The sequence below is a fragment of the Phaethon aethereus genome (genome assembly GCF_964289735.1).
Source record: "Phaethon aethereus genome assembly, chromosome: 11".
In the NCBI taxonomy this organism is placed as follows: Eukaryota; Metazoa; Chordata; class Aves; order Phaethontiformes; family Phaethontidae; genus Phaethon; species Phaethon aethereus.
In genome coordinates, this window is record NC_138587.1 from 6575877 (window position 1) to 6591713 (window position 15837).

At 40.0% G+C, this 15837-nt stretch overlaps 1 protein-coding gene across 1 annotated transcript in view; it reads left to right on the forward strand.

Annotated features, from left to right (window-relative positions):
* Positions 1-1133: 1133 nt before the first annotated feature.
* TAFA4 (TAFA chemokine like family member 4) overlaps positions 1134-15837 on the forward strand; it is a gene marked incomplete at both ends in the record, with an annotated part of 51159 nt that continues 36455 nt past the window's right edge. The window contains 2 exons of the mRNA XM_082004567.1: positions 1134-1213; positions 4345-4460. Of these exons, the coding sequence (XP_081860693.1) occupies positions 1134-1213; positions 4345-4460 (196 nt within the window). The remainder of the gene's footprint in view (positions 1214-4344; positions 4461-15837) is intronic.

Sequence of the window (15837 nt, forward strand, 5' to 3'; positions counted from 1 at the left end):
CCTCTGTAATTCCAGCAATTACTCTATTTTCTCATGGCGTTCTGAACAGAAGTGAGCTGAGTGTATTGAGCCAGGGGCTTTCCTGTCCTAAGCTTCTGAAAGGTGTCTGCCTATGTGCTTTTATGACCCCAGAGATGCTTTGCCCTCCAATGTGATAGTGTAATTTCGTGTTTCTTAAAAGCAACTTTCTAATTGATCAAAGGAAGAGTGAAATTAAAAGAGTGGTGGAAGAAGATGAGAAAAGGTTATTGTGCTCACTCTGTAGGTGAAGACCACATTATTATTGCTCTCACAAATTGCACTGCGTCGTGTTTTCAATAGCAGAAGGTCAAGTTGAGCCCAGGGATAGAAGTGAGAGAACAAATATAAACAATAAAAGCAAAGAGACTCAAATGTCTATGAAATTGAGTGTTTGAGCTCATTATTCTGTGGAATGTGTGTCAGTACTGCTGCAGAAATGTCTCCACATAGTGATTTCACAGTGTAGCTTCTGGGTATAGGTGGGTTGGGTGTGAGGTGTGATGCTGGAAGCAAGTGGAGACAAAAGCATCAGAGGGTGCTGTAATGCATTGATCACACAGACACGATCCTATGGATGTGACCCTACAGACCCTCCCCTCCTGAGGCATCCTGACTCCAAGGGCTTTGGCCAAATCTTTTTGAAGACAACAGAAGATTTTTCCACCTGTCTTTTCCACCATGTTCACAATGTTGAAGGTTTCAAGAAATCATGTGGAATCTGTTTGCACTATGGTGGTGTTTTAGACCTTACAGCTTTCTTAGCTGTTGGGTGGTGAGAGCACTCATGGTTATAAGGACACAGGGAGCTGTGCACATTATATTTGTAATCCCTAGTATAGCGAACTCTGCCTTTAGTTAATGTAGTGACATTTCAGAGCTGCCTTATCGCAATTTCTCTGTGTTCTTGGAAACAAGTGAAAAGAGCAATATGACTGCTGCCTTTTGGCTTGGATTGCACTATAGATGGCACTGTAAAACAATGTTTTTTGTAACGAAGATCTATTTCACAGCACCATTCCAGACATTAATTGCAGTGTAATATGGCTTTCTTTTTAGGTCCCCAAAGCGAAGGAAAAACTCTGAAATGCAGAAAGGCTTATTTGCTGCCACAAATGGGAATCTGGAATAACTATGAAAAACACACTGAAATAATTGTGTTTGACTGGAACAAAATTCTTGCAAAGTCCCCAAGGTAAGAACACTTTTTATCTTTCAAATGACACTGAAGATTTGCTGTTCTGGTTAGCAACAATATCCACTTGAATTCAACAGAGAATGAAGGCTTGACATTTCTGAAAGCGGCAGCCCACTGATGCTGAAGGGCTCAGCAGCCCTTGCTGCACCTGTCTGCCAAATTTCATTTTTTCCCTGCCTTTTTAAAGATCCTCTTGTATTTCTTTATATTAGTGGGCTGATGACTTGTGTCCTGTCTACCTGCAAGGCAGACTAAAGCCTGCAAATGTTGTATCATTTTAATGGTACTGGATGCTTTTAGCAGCCTTTCAGTTTGGATATAACTAAGTTGATGCCTTGAAGTGATACACTTATTCCTGGACTTGAATATACTTACAAAGGGGTAAGGTTACCCTGTTAACTTGATGAAACCTGGTTTCACATTCCCTGTCTAACATCAGGGCCATGGCTTCAAAAGAGTCAAACTCATAATCTGGGAAAGCTTTTGTAATTAGGTCGGCTCACAACCATTTCCACTGAGACCAGTGTTGCTCCTGCACTGGGAATGGTGGGAACACCTGGGTTCATTTACCTGCTGAAATAGCAGCTGTTGAGCATGTGGTGCATGATTTGGGGCTAAATACCTGTCCCCTCCATCAACTCATACTAGAAAGGTCATGCTCAAAATGTCTGATCTGTGGTATTGAATTCCAAGGGTTAAATCCTGCTTTCAGTCACACCTCAGAAAACCTGAAGGAAGGTCCTTGTCCTCATTATGATACTACAGAGTGACACCAGAGTTGGGATCTCCACTGATACTTGGATCAGATTCCTGTGTTTGCATTTAGGGCAACAGAAGGATGGTATTGCAAGATGAGCAGATGATGACAACTTCCTATTTAGTGGTAACTGGTGCATGAGGGGTAAGCTGTGTGTTTCTCATGGAGAGCGCAAGAAATCTATGGTTAAATTCAGCTCTCTCCTCAAGAAAATGAGGTTCAGTTACCTGGGGAAATTTGGGTGACTAAAACCTGAAATGGTAGGTTGATTTCAGAGTTTACTGGCCAGTTTTCTTAGGCTAATATTGGATCAACAGCATTAATAACATTTGTGCTGGTTTCACGGTGACTCAATCCCAGTAACTGCAGTAGCATTATGTGGTTCAGCTGGGTGCAAGAGGTGAATTAGGTCCATGCTTATTACCTGAAGTGGAGCTGCTCTGAATTAGCCTGGGAATGCTCCATGAGAGGATACTTGTAGGGTAGGAAGGACCAGTGACGTCTTTATATTCTGGGCTTGATCCATGCTTGCAGAAGACTCCTATACACTTCTGCAAAAGAGCCTTAGTGTGTTTCTTCTGGTACTGGTTCATTTGCATTCTGGGTGGCAACATATTGGGCTCGAAACAGAGCACCTTCCTAAAGCCGGGAAAGGTACCTTTTTGCCAAATTTGTCCTTAAAATGCGGCTTCTTTTCATGTAATTTTTTTTTTTCTTAGACATGGTGAGTTATTTTTTAGCATATTTGTGTAGCTTTTTAAAGAAGTTTGTAAGCTGGAGTAAAGTCTACAAGGACAGATGAAGGTGCTGGGGTTTTACCAATGTATTTTTTTTTTCCTCAAGTGTAAAATAGTGTTTGTTGCTAAAATATATTTACATACAACAGGCTTTTAGTCTCTTAACTTTTCATATTAATAAGTGCATTTGTGACTTGTTTGGGCTTTATCAACATTCCCATTCAGACACAATGAGAGAACAAAATTATTTTGTGACCTGGGAAAGGGAAAATTATGCAAGCACTTTTAAATGAGAAAACACAGCATCTAGTTTGGTTTCATGTGTAGATGGTTATCAAATTTAAAACAGGATCCAAGTGGATCTGGCTGGCTTTGACAGTAGAGCTGTCTAAGGCATAGATTGGGTTTGTTTTTTTTAAACTGTCAGTCTATTCAGTGTTTGAATATTGGATTAGCTGGATAGCCTCAGGTATTTTAAAGATACACAGATAAACACATTATTTAGAAAATACTTGGAAGAATCAGAAGTGGAATCTGCAGGTGAAAGAAGTTCCCAAAGGACTTTTTGGTGCAAATAAACATGCTTATCATAGGCTTGCCCAAATCCCAGCCTGCTGATTAACTGCAGACTAAAGTCAGTGCTATAAAATCGGTATTTAGTTCAATTTATGCAAATCTATAAATTGCCTTTAATTAATTTGATGTATTCCTGCTTACAGCATTTGCTGAAAGCGTGGAACATTGTATCTAAGGGTTCAACTGCATAATGCCCATTTATGTATCACACAAGTAATAAATCATCATAACGGAGTTTAAGAAAATGGTTAGATTACCTTTCTATATGATGGATAGCATAACATAAGCTATTGAGGGATTTAATTGTAGATATTTGCAGCAAAATTACTGAGGATTTGTGGTCTTAGTTCTAACGCTAACGTGAATAAGACTAACAACATCCGCCTTCTTTAGAACAACTGTTTTCTAAAATGCAGTTTCTAACACCCTGGCAGAGCAGTGAGTCCTAGCATATCTGACTGAGGTGCTGGTTTCATGAGTGTTTAACCCTCAGCAAACTCATTGATGTCCAGGAAAGCTAGCAGATGTTTTGTGCTTTCAGGGTGGCAACTGGGAGATCCAGCCAGTTCATGTGCATGGCTACATGGGAGCTGATAGCTTTAGCAAATATGTCCTGAGAAGTATTAAGTAAAAAGGACGTTTTTCTGTGAGGTTTCCATGATTTTGAGGCAGGTGTGGTTTAAAAATAGTAGCACAGCTTATAAATATTTATATTTAAATTCGAGTGTGTATGGATCTTAATAAAAAACCCAAAACAAACCCAACCCCTTATCTCGGGTTCATAGAAATGTATTGTACTTAATAACGTGTTGTTATAAATATCTGCTTGTGGGTAATACGATGTGCAATAGCCATTACATTGCTTCTAATTACAGAAGCTGCTTAACAAAGAATTGATCCCAACTAAACCATGCATACGATTTTGTCGGTGTTGCCTTGTAATAAACCATATTAGTTATTCTTTAGCATCTTTTCAGCTTTTCCTTCCCCATGTAATTTTTTTGTTATTCCCTACTCACATTGTTCTTTCACTCAACTGCTTCCTTTTCTGTCTCTAGGATGAGATTCTGTGCCAAATCAATGCTTCTATCTGACTGGCTCTTTCTGATCTATGTGTTAATGGTCTGCTGTAAATTGTTGTCCGCCTCTAGCCACCATCCCCGGGGGCACACAGGTAGGAGCTTTTAAACTCATTATGTGCTACTGAGACCAATTAATACCACTTGCAGAATGTTAGAGGCCACTTCTTAGCAATGGATAATTGATGAGGCTGTTGACAACATGTGTAATCGGTGCAATGGGTTAAAAATACAACAACAAGAAGAAATGAGTTATTGTAAATATTCATGTTTTTTTCTCTTATACACTGAAGATCACCAGACAGGTTTTGGAGTGACTTCATGACTGCTAGGACTTTGGGATTTGTTTGTGTCCTTTTGCTTTATCCTTATCCAAAGATACTCTGAAATGTATCTTTATCTTCTCCCTCTTAATCCAGTTGTTATCAGGAGACTTTACAACGGTATCATTGGCTTTGGTGGGCAATAGATCAAAGTCCTCAGGCTTATGTTAGCCAGTTCTTTCACTAAGTAACACAAATACAGAACTGTGGTTTAGTTCAGCTTGTGGTATGCTCCTTTTCCTAACCTGCACAGTGAGACAAACAGAAGGATGTTGCGTTTAAGAGGATTCACTGTAGTAGGGTATACCTCCCAGGCACAGTGTAGTATCTTATTATGAATGACAGAAATAGATCAGAAGAAGCTGGGTTAGCTTCAAGAAGACATACCAGACTGGATCTTTGAAGCAATATCTTTGTGCTAGGACCATGCATACACATCAGTTTGAACGCAGAAAGGAATATAGATAATTATAGTAATGCTAGTGCAAAGATATGAGTGCAAGTCCTAAAACTGGATAGCTGAGTTAGTCCTGTGTCACCTTCGATCTCAGAAGAAACAGGTAAGTTAAAATACCACCTGTAAGCTCTGCTTTTTAGGAGAGGTCAAAAGCCTGGCTGCAACATCATGATGAGATGGCTGCATTCTCAGTACCTCTTCATGCTGGCTTGGGGATTTCTGCAAGTTTTGCTATTTGTGATGTAGTCTCATTCTAAAATTAGGTGTAATGCCTTAAATCCATGTGTAATATTCTTAGCTCTGAGCCAGACTCTTGTGGGTCCAGGTCTAATGTTAGCATTCACTTCAGCTCAGTGCTAGGAAGTGGATATGCATTTCTTAGAAGTTCCATCCTCCAGATGAGACAGCTTATTGATTTCTTTCCTAGCTGCTTCTGGTGATTGTCTAGGTAGGATCTGAAGGCTCCTCTTGTGCTTACCAAATCTCTTCAGTCCTGGCAAGCAGGACTGACTATGACCTGCATATAGCTGCTGTGTCTATCTACGTGCTCAGAGCACATCAGCAGTGTGTGTACTGAAGACCTACACAAACCACGTCCTTGCCTTACCCCATCACCAGCTCTGCATTCCCTGGTGCTGTCTAGCACTCATGTGTTTGCCATAAAACGCAGTCACAGGTTGCGGAAAATAACTGACATGTCACAGTAAAAGCCCATAATGTGATTCCAGTGAATGTAGTGTTAGAGGATGATCCGTATTACCATTTTGCAGGTAGCCGTTATGGAAACTAGTTGAATCACTTCACTGAGGAAGGGGGTTTATGCACAACAACAGGTTAATTAGGCCCTCTTGACCTTTCCTGTAAACAACTGCTGCTTAGCAGAGCATTTAGGAGCTGACTACACAGCAAAACCTGGAGAACAGCCTTCTGCAGCTTTTGTCATTCAGGGAAGTCTTGTCAAAAGAAATGTTATTTTTGTCTTGTAAAGATGCACTTTGCATGTGTAGCTAAGGGAAATACCTGTAATAAGGCAGTAGTGATCCTGTGTTGTGTGCTCATATGATGAACACTTGTTATGTGCTATGTAAATTATGGCAATCTTTTTAACATAACATTTCAGAATGCTTGACTGCATACTTTTAATTGACACCAAGAATTCTTTCCCCCCATAACAAAGAGGTACTGTAAAACAAAATCAAGCTGCTCAACTGTTAAGCAGATTTGCGTACAGTGCTTTCTCTGGTAGGCTAAAGAAAGCTTCTGTTCTTCATGAATAGTTTGGTCAGATTATGGAGCTCTTCTTCAAACAAACACCCTTGAAGCTGGAGCCTTCATGTACCTTTTTAGACTATGGTGTTATGTTCTTCTCCAGACATGAGCTTCTCTTTTATGTACACTGTAGTGACCCCCATCCCACTTTATGATTCCGTGTAGCAGATGAAACAGTCACCCCATTTTTGATTCTCCAGCTCCCCTTGTCTGGCATATGGCACCGTAGAGCATTTAGAGGGCTTGGGGGGGGCTCTCCTCAAGGGGTCTACATTTCCCAGCCTCATCTTATCTTTGCTGTTTGATACAACACCTAGATTGACCTTCTAATGTATGATCAGATCTGTGATGGAATCTGATGTATGAACAAGACAACGCCTTGTTTTTCAGAAAAGCTAATAATTTAGAGCTTTTAGCGTAGCCTGTTTTGTGGAAAGCAAATAATTAGCCTCATTTGTTTAATACAAATTAGTGTGTTCTTCGATGGCAATTGAGATAAAATTTTTGCAATCAATAAACAATGTTAACATTTTTCAAAGTAAAATGTCCCAAAGCACATTAGAGGGATGAATTCAAGTTTTGGGTTTGGCAAAGGCTTTGTCCTGTATCAAGCAGCTGTAACCTGACAGGTATGTACTGAGGTGAGAAATACATGCTGTTTATGAGGCATGAGGTGCCTAGCCTGGGATGCTTTAGGAGGAGCTGTTTTTTAAGAACATGCTGTGTCTGCTCCTGAAAATTGCTGTGTTTCAAGCTATGTACTTGACATCACTAGTCACTTTTGGAAAAAATGCTTACTCATTAAAGCTAAGAAAGTTTATTAACCAAGAACAGACAATAGAATTTAAGATGAAAAGTGGGGATTGACTTTTTTTCTTTTCAAAATACTGCTGTTTTTAGGGAGCCTAATCTGGGAAAAGACAATTATTGACTTTGGTCATGTTAGATGGTGCCTGAAAGAATGCCATTTGACAGCTGTCCTTGCAATATTCAGACAGGAACAGAGACTAGATCTTCAAGGACCTTTAAGGACCCAATAACCATCCTGTTTCTGAAAAGTGGGAGAGAATGCCATTGAGCAATCCCTTTGACAAAAAGGGCCTCTTCACTGTAATAAAGTGTGAGACAGACCTGGTGCTTTCTTTTGTTCTGCAAAATATTCACCACCATCAAATAACTGTTAGTGGAGAAAGAGACTGTTCAATCTAGCAACCAGTCCTGCCATTGCTTTGAAGCAGTTTGGATCTTGAGCCCAGCTTGGAGGCCAAAGCCTATTTTTCATTCGAATACTGTAATTGCTTTGACTGGCAGAGTTAACTAGGCAAAAGGTAGAGAAGGAATGTTCCTTCTCATTACCATTAGATCACTGTAGATGCTGCTTATGCAAATTATTTCAGCAGGCTTGCTGTAATTCTATGTAGAGAAGGCTCTTCAGAATATTCATCTGACTCTGTTGCTCTGAATTACTTTTCTGAAGAGTTTGTCTTTTGCACTAACAATAGCTGAGGGAAGCACAAGTACTGACCTTACTATAGCTATTTGAAATTGGACAGTATTTCAGGCTCCCAGAGTACCTAACTGATACTGATATAACTATCAATTCCATGCTGTACTGAATAAAGCAACATACATTTAGTACCAGAAAAGATTTGTTTTCACCTTGCTGCTATAAGTCAGGATCCACAAATGAGGAAGCATTGAAAAGACACTTCCTCAGGTCACCTCACATAGGGACTGGACTTGCAGACCATGAATTGATATAGGCAGCTGAGCAGTTTCTGTCATGAATTACCAGTGCAGCTTGGCTTTTTTGAGGCTGCTGTGTTTTATTTTTGTGTGATGATGCTCACCTGAAATGCTTCCAGCCTCCTTCTGCTTGCTGAAGGGTCTAGATTTTTGGAAAGCCTATTATTATTAACATATATTTAATAAACATCTGGAGCTTAGAGCAGGGCCGAATTTGTCTCTGAATTGTCTTACTCAGTTCATGTTTTCTCTTTTCTTTGTGATTTCACGTGAAGACTTCACTGTTAACCCTAATGGTTTGCTTGCTTACCGTACCTGCAGGATGATGCAGATCATAGGGGTAAATCAGTGTGTTGGAGTGCACTGGGGAGGTTGGTCTTTTAGCCAACTGGAGGCATAAATAGCAACTTCTTTTCATGGAGTTTATTCCTTGTTGCACTGCAGACAGTTTAATTTACAGGGTTATCAGAGGTTAAATGGGAGAAGTCTTGTTAAAACATGGCAATGGCAAGTCGAATATGCATGACCGTAGAGATTGGGAAGTGGGTTCATGAGAGAATTATCACCAGCCTCAGGTCTTGTAAATCCTACATCTTGGGGTAAAAAGCTTAGTGAAATCCAGCTGAAAATCTGCGATTGGCTACCTGGCATCTTAGATGTGATCTCCAGCAACCAGGATGTGGTCCTAGCTGGTTTTCAAAAGACCAGTGATTTCCATCACATGTGAAAGACAAGCTTCTTTTGTAGTCTTTGCTGAGCAGGGCCTGAACTGGGACCTGAGATAATTTTCTGGGACTCCACGAGTGTTCTCCTTAGTTTTCTTCTGGTTGATTCTTGAACAGGGAGAGACAGATGTATGGAGAGGCTCAGCTTGTGTAGGAGCAATGGCGCAGTGTGCTTGACCCAGAAGACAAAGGGCCTTCTTGCTGCTGCTCCCTTTCTGCCCTTGCTATTGGTCAGGGATTAAGCAGTCTTTTCAGAATGCGTCTGTCTCTTCTTTTTTGTACTTTTTTTGGTTGCTCTCTGAAGAGGTGCTGGACTAACCTACCAGTGGGATGGTTAAAGTCACTTGTTTGTCACAGAAAGAGACCTCCTGTCATTTGGTAGTGGCAAGTATTATATGTACATGGCCTGAAACAAAGATGTACCCTTGATGGACAGCAAACCAGATCAGCTGAAGGCAGTACAGAGGGTATGCAATGAACTAGGTGTTTAATAATTATTTTCTGTGTCCCAAACAGCAAAGAGAAGCCAGTACCCTGGAGGAGTGGAAGGATCCTTCCCCCGCCCCAACCTAGTGACCACTAACACATTGGGAAACTACATGCTTCATTGCTCTCCATTAGGTAGGGACAGAGGAATAGCAGCCTATGATAGGTAAAACCTTGATGAGTTGTCAGTGTGGGGTGCGTTATCAGTAAAGCAGGCAGTAGGTGAAGAAGAAATGAATGACACAGTTCATCTGAAGGACGAATAAGGGGTTCAGTGATGCTGTTGGACTGGACTCAGGGCTGAATGGCAGGTGGGCATAAATGACACTGGGGACATCCAAGCAGAACGTTGCTCCTTTATGCACAAAATAGCAATTTATGTACTGAGGCATGTATCAGATGACGTTTTGGTCTTCAAGACCCTCTGAGTCTGCTTTTTTTTTTTTTTTAACTCTGAATGTGAAATGTCACTGTCAGGTGGAATTCAGACCTGTTAATACCTCTTGATCATGCTTTTGGTTTCAGGTGGTCTGGTAGCCGACTGGATTGTTCCACATCAGTTGCAGGTTTTCACAACTTTAAGGACTTTGTGGGCAGAATCGTGTCCTCCTGGGAGTCAGAGGAAGAAATCCTCCCTTTACACAGGCTCCAGGACTTCATCTACTTAAGTGAATGGTGTTTCTGCAAAATGCAGCTTTGTATTAGAAATATTGCTGCTTTCAAGGAAAAAGGGAAAAAACAGAATTCTGGTTCTCCTCTTCTTTTTGGGTTGGAGCATCATTCTTCCTAGCAGTGCTGGTGTGTTGCCTCGGGCACGGATCCCAGTTCCACCAGAGGGCCCTGCAAGGCTGCCAGAGGGGCTCCAGCGCACAGCCGCAGACAGGCACTGCACTTGCTTTCTCCTGATTTAGATCATAAGTGTGCATTTTACTAATTAGAATTATGAGTCCTTTTGTATTTCAACAGGTCAGACATGGTTAATGTGCAATAAGCTTTAGCCCTTTGTTCTATTTAACTCGTTTTATGTCTTAATGTTTTATTCAGTGTGTTATTTATGTGTTTTACTATCCAGCTTCTAAATATAGGGTAGCTACAATATACAGCCCTGGCTGTAGTCTCTTCAAATAATAAGGTAGGGAAAACAATTCAGTTGAGCAATAGGTTCCCTTTAAGACAAAAAGGAGCAGAGTTTGCTGCAGAAAGTTTGCCAGTATATTTAATTTTGAAAAGAAAAAAGAGGAAGAAATACTTCTTCTTTTCCTTTCTTTTTCCTTAAATAACAATGGGAACTTTTAATTTATATTACAGATTTTGACAATGACTTCAATTTGGATGCATAGCTATGTTACCAGTAAGGAGCAATTCAGTGTCAATTTAGTCTTTTATAGGGTAAAACATGACTTCTGGTATAGTTTTCCATGAATGTGCACTTTAACTGCGTGGAATGTGTTTGTATATGAAAAGATTTGTGTATTCCAGGGAGTTGGGTGAAAAAAATTTACAGACAAACTGGTGAATGTGCAGATTTTGCATATCATATTTCACTGTGTTTCAAAATGGGGGAAAGTTCTGTAACAAAAAGAAGACAGAGTCTCATTTAACACAGACATGGCCAAGATTCAGTGTATGAATCTGTATAGCAGTAGGCTGAAACCAAGCTCTTTCCTGCAATATCTGAGTGACTTTATTTTAAAGCCATTGGTGAAAGCTTATGAAAATACTGTCTTTATCTTATTAATTTTACATTGACAGCATCATTTGTTTATATAGCTGTGATCTGCAATAACTTATAATTTTTATATTCCATTAACCAAAATTTTAACCAAGAAATCTTTCTTTGCTCTTTGTCTTTTTTTTAAATTTACTTCTTCCCAACTTAGAAGTTATACTACAAAAATCATTATATTGCAAATGGGTAGGCTTGTGCTAATGTGGGGAGAAATAAATGTTTGGATAAGTGAAAATCCACAAATAGGAGGGAAAGCATCTTGTCTGCAGTGTTTGTTTGGGTGAAGTAATGCAACAAAAAGTGGAACATGTTCTACTCAGGAGCTCTGCTCAGGGTTTACATGGGAGTCAACATGCTGAGTCCTTGGGAGGATGGATGCTTGAGTGATGAAGGCAATAGACTGAAATGTAAAGGACTTGCATGGAATTCCTTGGTCTGAAATGATTAAAAGACCTGCCTAAGATGGAGTCCTGACCCGACTGAAGGGGGAGTTTGCGATTCTTCTGTGATTTAGTTTCCAGCCTGCTCCGGATGTCATATGGTTTTTGGTCCCAGCAGAAAAGTTAAGACTTCATAGTTATGATTTTATTAACGCTTAAGCCAGTCATTCTTACAGAATTCATCATTCAGTGTTTTGCAAATCACTGCCATTTTGAGGGATGGAAATTGCTTTAGGGCCTGTTCTGCTATTGATCGACACGTCTGTGCTTACTGCATGGCCTGCACTGCCACAGCCTTACAATTACATTAATTGTAATAGCAGCACAGAGCCTGTCCCAAACTTAAAGTCCAATTTTAATGCAATTGTAAGGCCTTGTGATGCTGGAGAGTTTCATCCCAAATGTGTGACTGCACAGGCTTGAATAAAAGTCCATGGAAATGGATAGCAGTTTCTGTTGATTTGGTGATTTAGACTTAGTGTCTGTTTTTGTCTGTGCTACTAGGTGAATGGTGGCTCAGAAGCAGGCTAGGACATGCTGACCCTCCATGCTGGCTTCCATTTGCCCATGCTTTTGGCTGTAGGTGGGTACAAAATATTCACCCTATATCTAAGAGCAGGAAATCATACTTGGCTGTAGCATCAAATGTGCCCCACTTGAGCCTCGTCCACTCAGACTGCACAAAGAAGTGCTCAGCTCTCCTCTCGTGCCAAGCATGGTATTTTCTGCTGCCAGAGAGCTGCCCCTTGACGTTAGTTTGAAAGTTTATGGTGTTGATGTGTCTGGTTTCAAGGACATGTTTGAGCAAGCATTTCTTCTTGGAAACCAGAAAATGTTTAATTAATAATGGAAGAACCTGGAGAGGGATTTTTTTTTTTTTTTACTAACATTTAAGTGTTTTGTTGGCAGACCACCTCCAGATTGCCTCTGATAGCCTTTTGCTGCAGCTGTCTGTTTTTCAGTGTTTAGCAGCATTCTTGCATTCCTTCAGGAGAGTGACAACTGGTAGAGGACAATGGATTCTAAATCAGGAGATTAAAGATGTCTTGTAGGGTTCAGCAGGGTAATCTCTCCTCATCAGACTGGAGATGCTATCCATCAGCACAGGAGTGGAGGCTACACCTGACATTCATTGTCTTCCAGGGTGGCAATCTTTAATGATACCCTGCCAATGACAGACGTTATGAGTGGAAAATTCTAGGATCAACAGTTCTATTGCTTTATAGATATATTTTTTTTTCCTTTCTTTATTTCCACTTTTGTTTCCCTGATGCCTTGCAGTTCAGTGATGGTCACTATTCTTTTCATTTATGTTGTTTTAAGAAATAATGACTGGATAAGTGTGAGGCAGGATTTCTCTTAGCATTATTTACTGCTCGCATCTTCCTGATATCAGTTCTTCCATTAGTTTTACACCTGTGTTTCCTTAAATTAGAATCCTAAGATGCAGTGAATGTTTTTGAATAAACAGATTTCTTTTACTGTCTTTTTTGCACAGAGACAAATTGTTGCAAATTAGATTGGTGTGTTATACATCTGGGGTGGAACGGCATGATCTGTGTATAACAGATCATGATTACATTAACAGGTGTTTGTAGGGTGTTGCATGTAGCTGATTTTAGTTTCATGTTGGCTGTTGATGCCTGATAGCAAAAATGAAATTGTAAGCAATTGTAAAGCAAAAATTTAAATGTATCAAGGTAGTCTTTCCTATCCATCTTATTTTCAAGTTGGATGAAAAAGCTTGTAGTATCTCTTGTGCTCTGTACATCCTTTCTTCCATAGCTTCCTTTTTCCTTGGGAGATTTCCTTCTACATGGCAGAAAATAAAAGTTGATAGAGAGCATGCCGACCTTCCTCCTTCATGCTGCCCCAGGATTGTCACAGGATGGGACATGAAGACAAGGAGGTTCAAGGGCTCTAGGGTGGCATTAGCCTGCTGGGTTAGAGCACAAGTCCCCTTCAGCAACAAACGGTGCAAAAGAGGAGAGAAGAACAGCATGCAAGTCCCTCATTCATAGCTATGACCTTTGTAAGGTGCCAGATTGGATCCAGTGCTCTTCCTAATCCAGTGCACAGCAAAATGAAAGACAAAATCTCTTGAAAAAGAGTGTGGAAATATCTGTTTTCCCTATAAATATGTATTTACAGCTCTTTTATATGACCTATGCTCCATGCTACTTGAAAGTATCAAGGCTTTCTGATGCATTCCCCGCCCTGTCCCAATGATGTCATTTACACAGTCTGGTGATCTAATAAAAAGTATATTGAGGCACTGGAAGTTATGGAACCAGATTATTGCATTGCAGGAATAAGCAATAATTGTGCAAACACTCTGTGCCCTTCCCTCCCATTTTTTTTTTTTTAAATGAGGCACATCAAATAACTGGTCACCCAAAGGAATGGTGCCTGTCCTCTTATGACTTACCATTTTGAAGAGATGCCCTCTTCAGAGGAGGTCAAACAGGAAAATTTTAGACTGTGTATCATCACTGATGTTTATTGCTACTCCTCTAGGTATTCTTAGATTGTCTTTAGAAAACACAATTTACTGAAAGCATGAAAATCAAGTCAGAGTATAATTTGGAAAAATACCTATTATGTCAGTTGGCATAAATCACCATAGCAATATGAGTGTCTGGCTCAAATTGTGGATATGCTAATGATTTGTCTATTGAGTCCTTTCAGCAGATGCTGGTATTCCTCCAACTGAAAAAAAAAAACCAAACCCAAACCAAAACAAAAAAAACCCAAAACTAAATCAACTGGAATTCCTCATCTAAAACAGTTTTAATGTAGAAAGAGGTCCCCACTGTTCTTTAGGTGTACCCTGCTGGAATTAGCACTTTTGGGTCACTGAGGAATTACAATGTAACTGATATTTTTATTTTCATTGTTTCTAAATGTATCTTGCTTAAAAAAAAAAGCAGCCTCATTGCACTGGAAGTTGCCTTTTAGGACTGACACTTGCTTGGCTGTGTGTCCAAATGAGTTGTCTGGTTTTTTGGAGTCCCCACTCATAATAGAGTTTAATAATTTACTTGCATTGAGTTAATTTTTCAGATTTTGTTCTACTTCCAAGGTTTCAGAAATGGGGAGGGAACAACATAGTGCATTTTACTATCAGACTTATGCTCTTTTTTTTTTTTAATTACATAGGAAAAAGGACTAGTTTGACATTTCAGTTGGAAATACAGTGGCAGGTGTGCTATTTTTTTCCCCCCTGCCACACGCTATTTTTACTGGAAATACAAAAAACCCACAACTTTGTGTCAACGTTCTTTAGAAATGGAATAAAATTGCTGCCATCAGCAAAATGCAATTTACTGCAAGGGATGCCACAAGTCCCCAAACAAGGAGCCAAGATAATTAGTCTACAACTGACAAATGAGTCTGCTATGATAATGTAAAGAAACATCCTTTTATCAGACTGTATCACATGGTAGTTTCTGCCAACCTAGAGAGGAAAGAGAGTTTACTCTGAAAACATGCCCCCTTCTAGAGGGACAAATCTAATCCAACAGTGACTATGGAAAGCACTTTCTTGATCCTTCCCCAGTATCAAGGGATTTGGATTAGCTGAGTTCTGGATCAGAACCAAAGCCTGAGTAGGTTTTTTTTTTAAAAAAAAATTATTTCCATTTTTCTTTCAGCTGTAGCAAGAACTGCATCAAAACAGCATTAAAAAGAACTATGGCTGTAGCATGACCAGTTTACCAGAGGGATAAAGGTGATCCAGCATTCTCTATGTATTGCCTCTCAACAGAAGAGAAGGGTCTTTGACCCAAATGCTTCAGTCTAAATAACCAGCAGTATGCTGGAGTAACTCTACTCTGGCAGGCAGGCTCACTGAAATCAAAGCAATGCAAGGTGTTAGTAGAACATGAAGTGCTTTACAAATGAAGTGTAATTATTCTCATTTAACAGATGGGGGGCTGAAACACACATGTGTGCATGGTGAATGCCTCCAGGTCTTGGGAACAAATTGAAGTCTGTTGCAGAACTGTGCCAGAGGTTATATTTATATTGCCCTGCCTGGGACTTGGTGGCTGGGCTACTGTTTCTGCAAACAACACAGACCAGTACTTAAATACTATCATTGCACTGTGCTGGCCAGCTACAGCGAGAGTATACGCCTATCAAAACTGACAAGTGACAGGTACGCTTCTTCCCAAACTTGTTTCCAATATTTCCTAGTCCAGAGCCCATTAGCAGAGTTCGTCAAAAGGCCATTCAAAGAAACAGCATTTAAAAAAAATATTATTAACATTTTGCATTGAATGCTAAATACTTTAGT